At 59.2% G+C, this 10,585-nt stretch overlaps 1 protein-coding gene across 1 annotated transcript; it reads left to right on the forward strand.

The window, feature by feature from the left end:
* The first annotated feature begins 40 nt into the window (after nucleotides 1-40).
* On the forward strand, nucleotides 41-3,146 carry LOC141998303 (T-cell surface glycoprotein CD1b-3-like). Its single transcript, XM_074971035.1, has 6 exons — nucleotides 41-315; nucleotides 560-838; nucleotides 1,453-1,734; nucleotides 2,158-2,454; nucleotides 2,928-3,027; nucleotides 3,107-3,146. The coding sequence occupies exons 1-6, from the start codon at nucleotides 267-269 to the stop codon at nucleotides 3,144-3,146; spliced, it is 1,047 nt and encodes a 348-aa protein (XP_074827136.1). The 5' UTR covers nucleotides 41-266.
* Nucleotides 3,147-10,585: the final 7,439 nt, after the last annotated feature.

The following is a 10,585-nucleotide window of genomic DNA, read 5'->3' on the forward strand; positions in this document are numbered from 1 at the left end:
CCCCCATGCCTGCTCCTGTCCCCCACAGACCTTGGGCACAGCGCCTGCCCCCCCTCGGAGGTCTGGGGCTGTGTAGGGCACCACAATGTCTAGGGAGGGCCCTGGCTGGCAGCTGCAGGCACTGAGTTGAGGAAACACAGACAAAGGGAGAAGTTGGCAGAAAGGGGTGTGGGCTGCGGAGGAACTGAGAGCACATTGGGATCCTGGGCCCCTAGTCCCACTGCCCTGATGCCCGCCAGAGCCCGGATCCCCCTTCCCCTGCCAGGATGCTGCTCCCTCTGCTTCTCCTCCCCTGGGCATGGGGGGCCCTGGCTGGTAAGTGAGGACCCCCCCCTGTTGTTTTTGCTACCGGGGATGTGTGGGGATGGTGTAACACTAGGGCCAGGGTGGGGAAGTATCATGCTGGGCTAGTGACCCTTGCTGGGGGAGTAGGACGGGGGAGGCAGGTTAGGGATCAGCAGGGAGACCCCGTAGTACAGGATTGTTTACGGGACTGAAACGCATTAATCTCTCTCCCCACCCGCTTTGTCCTCCACTTGTTTCCTGCCCCCTGCCCCAGCCTCCCCTCCTGTCCCGCCAGCGTCTGTCACCCTCCGGCTGCTCCAAATCTATGTCTTCCACAACGCCAGCTCCATGGACATGGAGGGGATGGCCCTGCTGGGCGACCTGGAGACCCACTCAATGGACTGCAGCACCTGCAAGATCCGCTTCCGGCAGCCCTGGGCCCAGCAGGGCCTGACCCCAAAGCAGTGGCAGGACCTGGAGCTGCTGATCCAGCGCTCTCTATCCGACTTCATCCTTAAAGTGAACAGAGGAGCTCAGCAGCAGGGAATGGGCTGTGAGTATGTAGCGGTCTGAGCGGATCCCTCTCCCCACCCACCCGGGGAGCTGAGAACTGACACACTCACCACAGCAACTGAGTGTGTCATTGGGGGCAAGACAGCCAGTCCCTGGCCCTTTGGCTGATTGGAGCCGGCATCCCCCAGAGCGGAAATACCCGTGTGTCATTCTCCAGCCAGGTCTGGGGCCAGATTGTAGCCTGAACTTCCTAGAGCGGAAAGCCCCCGTGTCCCACTCCCTGAGCCGAGGCTCCTGGTCTTTCCTGATGTGTACCCTGACCCTTTGAAAGCAGGTCATTTGGACTGGGGTCTGTATCTCAGGAACCCTGTGACCAAGGGACCCCAAATTTGCACCACAAACTCTGCCTCTGGCACCGATGTAACGCAGTGATTTTCGAGCCAATGACTGTGCCCAAGAAAAATCAGTTTTAAACAGAAACTGCAACTTACCCTTAACTCCAACCAGGGCCGCCCCACAATCCCACCGCCGTCCTGTAGCCCAACATCCTCATGGCACCTGCCAATATGTCTTTACTCCCCCCGTCTCTCTACTTCTGCCCCCTCCTGAGACATCCGGATGCCCGTCCTCATCCCCCTGCCCTTCCTGTTCCAGACCCCTTTGTTATCCAGGGCTCCCTCGGGTGCGAGCTGCACCCCAATGGCACCTTGAGGCGATTCTATGACGCCGGAGTGAACGGCGAGGACTTCATCAGCTTTGACGCGGACGCAGGCAAATGGGTTGCTCGGCAGGGGGATAATGTGGCTGCGCTCTACGCCCGGGACCTTCTCAACCGGGATAAAGGTGCAGCCAGCGTGATTCAGTTTCTCCTGAGAACGTGGGTCAATGAGCTCAAGAGCTTCATCCAGCATGGGAAAGAGTCTCTGGAGAGGCAAGGTGAGGCTGGACACCACTCGCTACCTCTGGGGGTGTGTTTGCTGTTTATACAGGGATCCCACACCCAGTGCTCATATGCAGCCACCTCTGGGATTGGGCGGGGGGCTGTTTATGCAGGGATCCCTCCCCTTGGACTGATATGCAGCCACCTCTGGGTTGGGGCAGGGGGCTGTTTATACAGGTGTAGAAATGCAGCTATATCTGGGGTGCAGCGCAGTAGATATTTCATAGCTGCATTGCACAGCAGTTTAGGACAGGAAGTGAAGGGGGATTCCGTTACCACTGGTAACTGCAGGGTCTGGCCAGGACAGCGGGGCCAATGCCTGACCCCGGGGAAAGGAGCTGGGCTTGGCTAGTGAGTCCCTGAGGCTCAGGCTGAATCGTCCCCTCTCCCTCGCCCTGTCTCTCTCCCTCCTGTCTCAGAGCGGCCGGTAGCCGTGGTGTTTGCCCGAGCGCCTCCCCAAGCCGGGACCCCTGCGCCGTTACTGCTGGTTTGCCGGGTCACCGGTTTCTACCCCCGACCCGTCCGTGTGGCCTGGCTGCAGAACGGGGAGGAGGTGGCGGCGGGCTGGTGGCTGAACTCCAGCGGGATCCTGCCCAACGCGGACCTGACCTACCAGCTGCGCAGCTCCCTGGCCGTGGGGCCGGGCGACCGGCACAGCTATGCCTGCCGGGTGGAGCACAGCAGCCTGGGGGACCAGAGCCTGCTGATTCCCTGGGGTAGGTGCATGTCCCCAGGGGGTGAGGGGCGGTCGTGGTCTCTGGGGGCTTTTCCTGCACATCCTGAGTGGGACGGGGGTGGGTCCAGCCAGCAGGATTGGGGCGGAGGGAGGCAGAGGGGGTGGGTGGGAGGTGTGGAGATGGATCAGGGGGAGCAGGATGGAGGAGCTGAGGGGAACGGGACATGACTGGGTTGTGGGGGCAGGAGTAGAGTGGGGGGAATCTGAGGGGGTGGGAAGGTGGGGGGGAGAAGGGGTGGGACTGTGGGAGAGGCTGAGGGAACTGAGTGGTTGGGGAGCTGAGGGCATGGTTTGGAGGAGCAGCGGGAACTGCGGGGGAGGCTGACGGACCAGGGTCGGGGGGCTGCGGGCAGTGGGTTGGAGGTGGGGTTGTGGGGCGACTGCGGGGAAGGCAGAGGGAACAGGGTCCATACTCCTGTCCCCATTCCCAGCATGGCACCCCCTGTTTTACAGAGCAGACCAGGCGCTGGGGCCTTGGCCTGGTCGTGGGCATCATCCTGGGGGTTGTGGCCATAGCTGCCGTGGCCGTGGTGCTGTGGTGGAGCAGACGCAGGTGAGTCCTCTCCCTCTCTGGGGTGGGGGTCGTGGGCCATTACACCCCATAACCCATTCCCTCTGCTCTCTCCTTCCAGGGGCTACCAGAATGTTGGACCAGGGGAGTCCAGTCCCTGAGGGGGTGGCACCGGCCCAGGCGTGGGGATCGGCCTGTCTCCTGGGGACATGGACCTTGGGGATGGATCTGTGCCCGGCTCCAGAGCTGAGGGCCCCGAGGGCAGGACTGGATCGGAGCGCAGGGAGATCGGGGCCCTGGATGGTGGGGTGGGATTCTCCTCCCTCTGGGACGTTCGGGGCATGTTGGACACTTGGGGGCATTGTGGGATCGCTAAGATCCGGGATCTGCAGGAAGCTGGCGCTGGCCTGTGCCATTCAATAAACTCTTCAGGGAGGGGCTGCCCAGTGGGTCCCACAGGGGGCTGTAGGAGCCAGGGCCTGGGTGCAGGGGTCAGACACAGCTACATACACAAAGGGGGTGGGTGCGGGGTCAGGGCATGGGAACCAGGAGGGTCCTGGCAGGGCATTGAGGCTGAGCTGGCGTGCCCGGGAAGTAAGCAGGGAAGCAGCTACCCACAGGGAGCCCTGACAACACTGTGGCCTGCGGGGCGCCAGGGAGGCCGCTCCAAGTCGGTGGCTGGGCTGGGCTGAGAGCTCCTGGGGGCACGGCTCCTCCAGAGCTGGGTATGAGGGACCCAGGCTCCGGGGGTAGGTTCTGTCTTTTTGTTCTGCGTCTGTGCAGCACCGAGCACAAGGGGGTCCTGGGCACGACCGGGGTCCTCGGCCCTGCAGTAATACAGCTATAATAATAGTCCTGGCTGGGGAGGGGAAGTGCGTTCGTGGGGAGGGGGGAGCTATTCAGGACTCCTGGGTTCTATCCCATCTCTGGGAGGGGGTTGGGGTCCAATGGGTTAGAGCAGGGGGGCTGGGAGCCAGGACTCCTGGGTTCTGTCCTCAGTGTAGGAGGGGAGTGGGATCTGGCTGGTTAGAGCAGTGGTGAGTGCACTGACCAGCCTGTTACCAGGTAGAACAGCAGCCCAGAGCCACACGAAGAGATGGACAAATTCCCATCCAGACACCTCCTGCTGCAGGCTGTGTCTGCATGGCAGGGTCCAGAGCGGTGAGGCTCCGCCGGCAGCCCAGTGTGGATGCAGTGCTGCCAGGAGGGGTCTGTCCCCAAAGTGGGGACAGCACCTTCCCAGATGGCACTCACCTGGTCCACACATGCCCTGTTCTGCAGAATGACTGTGTGCACATGGGGAGGAGTCATAAACATACAGCTAAGGGTAGCAGAAAATCCCTCCTGGGCAGCTGTACTGAATCTTTACCTGTAAGGGGTTAAGAAGCTCAAATAACCTGGTTTGCACCTGACCAAAAGGACCAATAAGGAAAGAAGATACTTTCAGATCTGGGCAGGGAGGTTTTGTTTGTGCTCTTTGTATGTTCCTGGCCCGGATGGAGGGAGAGACCAGGCAGGGGTATCTCCTGAAAGTATACCTGAAATGATTCATCTAAGATTACAAAAATTGTAAGTACGGGCAAGGAAATGTGTTAGATTATCTTTTGTTTTAGTTTGTCAATTTTCCCTATGCTAAGAGGTAATTTTATTCCTGTTTTTTGTAACTGTGAAGCTGAGTCCAGAGGGGAGTCCTCTGTGTTTTAAATCTTTTTATTACCCTGTAAAGTTAGATTCCATCGGATTTTTCAGGTGTGATTCTTTTACTTTTTCTTTAAAGAAAGTTCTTCTTTGAAGAACATGATTGATTTTAGTGTCCTAAAGATAAAGGGTCTGGTTTGTACTTACATTAAAGGCAATTGGTTGGTATATTATTCACAAGCCTCCCCAGGAAAGGTGGTGAAGGGACTTGGGGGGATAGGGCTCCAAGTGACCCTTCCCTGAATTTTTGTTTAAATCACTTGGTGGTGGCAGCAATACCGTCCAAGGACAAGGAAGGGAATTTGAGCCTTGGGGAGGGAAGTTTTTAACCTAAGATGGTAGAATATAATCTTAGGGGTCTTTCATGCGGGTCCCCACATCTGTACCCCAGAGTTCAGAGTGGGGAGGGAACCCTGACAAGGGGCTTGGCAATACAGCTTTGTGCTGGGATGTGGGGTCACACCCCTGACCCCCAGAGCTCTGTGCTGGGGGGTGGGGGTGTCACACCTAACCTACAGAGCTCTGCTGGGATAAGGATTAAGTGTAGACCAGGCTACAGGCAGGGTTCAGGGGGACCATCCATGGGAGACCGGGACATGGGGCCGTTACTCTCCAGGGGGCTCCAGCTCTGATGCAGCTCCAGGGTGGGGGGACTGGCAGCTCAGCGGGGTGAGGAATGGGACACCCATCCTTTCCTATTAGGGTGCACTGACTCCAGTCCAGCCCCAGAGCAGGGGTGGGGCTGGCTGAGGGAGGTGGGCAATGGGACACGGGGCCTTTACCCTCCTGCGGTGCCAGCTCCGCTCTGATGTTAGTGACCAGAATTCCTCCCCACAAGGTCTGGTCTGTGCCCCTTTGTGGAGCATTGGTCTGTGTCCCCTGCCCAAACCTGGCTTCCCCCAATGGCACCACCTCCCCTGCTCCGTCTAACACGCTGGATGGTCACACTGCGCTCATCAGGATGGGATGGGAGGTGGAGGGTGGGATGGGGTGGGAATTGTCTGTAATATTTTGTTTGAATACTGTGTGTGCTTCAGTTTCCCCTGTATGCTGCATTGTTCGCTAGGTGAGGGGGAAATGGCTGTTTACTCTTTGCAGAGGCCCAGCAAAGCAGGTGTGGATGAGGCCCAGCTGTCTCGGCTTTGGGTCCCAGGTCCATGAACACAGCAACATTCACCATCTAGCAACCAACAAATGACCCAGAGCATGTCGACTTCCTGCCTCTCAGCAAGGGAGCTGCACAGCATTCCCCTGGCCAAGAACATGGACTGAGGAGGGGCCAGGTGATACCAGTCAGCTCTGTGTTTTTGGGGAACCAGGGTGCAGGATCTAGCCTTTCTGACTCATGAAAGACACCCCCTCCCCAGTCTCTGCTTGAATCAAAACCAGTCAGAGGAAAGGCTTGCAGAGAACAGTGAAGGGCGTTGGGAGACACACCTAGACCCGTCCTGACAAGGGTGACAAGATTAAGACATCTCAATTTGCATACAGAATGGAGAACAGAGACAACTCCCCATGCCTCATCTGCATGAAAGATGGGACAGGGAGACATCTCAATTTGCATAGAGAATGGAGAACAGAGAACCGCACTGAACTCTGGGACCAGAAAGGCAGCGAAGCATGGCATCATGGGGGATCTCTGCTCCAGATGTTAATGAACCCACACCTGCACACACCCAGCTCAGCAATTATCAGCCCAATTCTAGTAATTAATCCTTGATTGGTATCCAAAATACCCGAAGCAGCCTAGTTGCATTGTGAGCTCCCTGGAAGGAACACCACTCATAGCCAAGAGTGATCAGCTCCTATTGTCTAGCCTAAAGAAAACCCTTGAGTCATCAGTTTACCCATAAACAAATCTAGTGTTCTCCCTTGAACCATTGTTGTTTCTCTACAAAAACTCCTACCTATGTTCAATTAAGTGTTCTAATGTTTGGATCCAAACTCTGCATCAGTTCCACTGGGATTTCATCTTCTCCTGACTGATCGTGCTGGCCACCTGGGAACCCTGACCAGTTCACGCTACAGGGAGCGTTGGGATCCTTTTCTTTCTCTGTCTGTTTTCTACCTCAGGTATTAACCTTTAATAATGTAACTGGTATGTTTGTTTAGCCCTCCTTGTGTGGTTATCACTATTATTCAATAAATAACTTCTATGGTTAAGCTGGTTGCTTCTCTCTCTCTCTCTCAACTTTACTCTTTTGTGGTTTTAGCTTCCCCCATTCACTCTGCAGCAACGCTTCTTTTACCTAGGCTAAAGATCCCTGTAGCGCCCAAAAATCCTGTGGGGTTTGCTCATCAAGTGGGTTGTGATGTGAGAGCGGCGATAGGGACGTTTTAAACCTGTGGCATATAATGGGGGGGCAGCTGAAAGTGCTGCTTGGCGCAGCCTATTGAGCCCAGGGGCACATAAGGGGGTCAGCTTGAGAGTGGTGATTGACCTGGCCTGCTCAGACTTGGTGTGTGTGCGTGTGTGCGTTCATCTGGTTCTAGGGCTGGAGGAACCCAGTCCTGGGGAACCAAGGTCCTGCAGGATAGCTTCATTGGGAGGGGACTTGCAGCAGGGACAGGTAGAGCTCCGTATGAGAACACAAGTGGTTCAAGCAGTACATTGATGGAATTACAGAATCCCCCCCCCCCAAAGAGTAACCCTAATAAATGAGCGTACCCCAAAGTAACAGGCACATCTGGTAACACAGGTGGGGGGGTGAGCTCACCCAGGAACTACAGACAAAGAGGGGAACAGGGGCCAAAGAGGCCCAGAACGGGAGCCAAGGGGTCCACACAGCTGTACCCCATTTCTCTGTGCTGGCCTGAGGGCTTCCTATGCCGTGTGCCAATCACCTCATAAACCCGCCTGCTTTGACAAGGCTGCCTGAGTCCCTGCACATGCTGGGGAGGGCCATAGCCCCCTTTGGGGTACACGTCTCTTGGAGGTGTCCAGCCCAGGGGGACTCGCTGAAGGACACTCACAGTGTGGGGCAGGGGTGCTAGCGGCTCCCAGGTTTGACCCAATGCGTCTCCCCTCCCCGGAGCATTTCCTGTGTCAGCACAACACTGTCCACAGCCCCAGAGCTCCTGAGCAACCCTGCAATAACAAACCAGCCTGTCCACAGCCCAGTGCTCCCCAGCAACCCTACAATAACAAAGGAGTATGTCCACACAGCCCAAGCAGGGTGACATTTGGCCCCTCCCCCAAACCCCTCCCTCAGGTGGCAGTTGGCCCCTCCCCCAACCCTCTCCTTCGGGTGACAGTTGGCCCCTCCCCTGTCGTGCTCTCAGTGGCCGTTGATGCCTCATGCCGCCGCCCCGCCCATTTCCCACCTCTTTTTCTTGCTCCCTCGTGCAACCCCAGCTGACTCTGCTTAGCAACTAGTGACGCTGCCATACGGTGGCGCCTCCCATTGGCTGTCCTGCTGGAGGGGGCGTGGCCAAGGGAGCAGCCCTGGGCAGGGAACGAGGAGGCTGCAGGACACTGGGCATGAATTTGATCCCTGGACACCTGCCCCGTCTGCCTGAGAGTGAATCTGGCCCAGGGGGCTCTCCCCTGGCAGTCAGGGCTGGTCCCATTGCCCCAGGGCAGTGCTAGGGTCTGTGCTGCAGAGGGCGGGGTGGGGGCAGCAGGGGGCGGGGCGAGGGCAGGAGGGGGCTGGGCAGCAGGGGCAAGGGCGGGGCAGGAGGGGGCGGGGCAAGGGCAGGAGGGGGTGGGGCGAGGGCAGCAGGGGGCGGAGCGAGGGCAGGAGGGGGTGGGGTGGGGGCACCAGGGGCTCTCCCCCGGGCAGTAGGGTGACCATACGTCCCTTTTTCGCCGTGACAGTCCCTTTCTAAAGTCCTGTCCTGGGTCTCCAAAAGGAGGCCTTTGTCCCATTTGCGGTGTGGAGGCGGCAAGCAGAGAGCGCAGGTGCCCGCGCCCCCAGGGGGTGGAGGGCAGGGCTGGGGCCGGAAGCCGGGGGGCGCGGGCGCACAGTGTGGCTGCTGTTTGTCGAGAAAAAACTTCCACCACCCCACAAAAGGCAGGGGCTAGCCCAGCGCCGCCCAGAGGATTCAGGGGCCTCGGGCAAAGCAGTTTCGGGGGCCCCTTCCACAATAGACCCCCAAACTGAGCATTGTCGTGATTGACCCCAAAATATATGTGCCTAGGGGTTTACTCTGGCACTCCCTGTCTCAGACCTCAGACTTCAGACATTCTCCTGGGGGCCCCACTTGCTCCCCACCCCCACCCCCCCGGGGCAGCCTTGGCTTTGCCGGCAGGAGCGCTGGTCACACTGGCACTTATCCTTGGTAACACTTATGTCCATGGGGGGGGCGTGTTTTTAGTGCCAGTGTGGACACATCCTGAGTCTGCAGGGGAAAGGGCCTGGTTCTGATCTTCCTGTCGGGGATCCCCCTCCTGCGCTGCCACCGCTCCCCAACTCACTCTGCCCTGCTTGGCTCAGGGCTGGCAGCAGGGCCGTCCCTACCCATATGCAAACTACGCAGCTGCGTGCTGCTCCAGCGGCCAGCCTGATCCCCCGGCTGCTGAGCTGGCCAGGAAAGCTGCCCCCGCACCTGTTCCACCCCAGCGCCGCCCCAGCTCCACCCCTTCCCCTGAGTTACCTCCCGGGGGAATGCAGCAGGGGCTGGGCGCATCCTGCACTCACCCGGCTGCAGGAAGTGGAGAGACCCGGCCCCAACCCACTCCACCAGCTAGTCCTGGGGAGCGGTTCCCCCCTGCCCCCGAAGCCTGCTCCTGCCCCCCACAGACCTTGGGCACAGCCCCTTCCCCTCCTTGGAGGCCTGCAGCCAGCCCCCCCGGGGCGAGGAGGAGGCTGCGTAGGGCACCACAATGTCTAGGGCTGGCCCTGGCTGGCAGCTGCGGGGACAGAGCTAAGCGGAGACAGACAAAGAGAGAAGTTGGTGGAGAGGCATGCGGGCTGTGGAGGAACTGAAAACACATGGGTATCCTGGGCCCCTCATCCCACCCTGTCCTCCACTTGTTTCCTGCCCCCTGCCCCAGCCTCCCCTCCTGTCCCGCCAGCTTCTGTCACCCTCCGGCTGCTCCAAATCGACATCTTCCACAACGCCAGCTCCACGGACATGGAGGGGATGGCCCTGCTGGGCGACCTGGAGCTTGACCCCCCACCCCCACTCCACCCAAGCCCCTGCCCCCATCCCTTCTCTTTCCGCCCCCCTCTGCCCCCATTCCACCCCTTCACCCAAGCCCCAGCCCCCGCTCTGCCCCATCCCACCTCTTTCCTGCCTCCTCCCCCAAGCGTGCACCATCCCTGCTCCTCCCCCTCCCTCCTGGAGTTTCCTACATGCCGCAAAACAGCTGTTCACGGTGAGTGGGGGGTGCTGGGAGGGAGGGGGAGGAGTTGGTCAGCAGGGCTGCTGGCAGGTGACAGGCGCTGGGGAGTTGGGAGGAGAGGGGAACTTGGCTGCTGGTGGGTGCTAAGCACCCACTAATTTTTTCTGGAGCACGCATGGAGTCGGCGCCTATGGCTCCCGGGAAGCATCCAGCAGGTCCCTGCAGCCCCTAGGCACAGGGGCAGCCAGGGAGAGTCCGCGCTGCCCTCGCACCTGCAGGCACCGCCCCCGCAGCTCCCATTGGTCACAGTTCCCAGAGCTCAGGGCGGGGGCAGCATGCAGAACCTCCCTGGCTGCCCCCGTGCCTAGGGGCTGCAGGGACCTGCCAGATGTTTCTGGGAGCCGCACAGAGCTAGGGCAGGTAGGAAGCCTGCCTTAGCCCCGGGCCCCTGCTGTGCCGCCGGCCGGACTTTTATCGGCCCGGTCGGTGCTGCCAACCAGAGCCGCCACGGTCCCTTTTCGACTGGGCGTTCTGGTCAAAAACTGGACGCCTGGCAACCCAACTGGTCAATTGTAACTTGATATACTTCTTATGTAGGGACATGTCCCCCCTCCT

This window comes from Natator depressus, chromosome 14 (genome assembly GCF_965152275.1).
Source record: "Natator depressus isolate rNatDep1 chromosome 14, rNatDep2.hap1, whole genome shotgun sequence".
In the NCBI taxonomy this organism is placed as follows: domain Eukaryota; kingdom Metazoa; phylum Chordata; order Testudines; family Cheloniidae; genus Natator; species Natator depressus.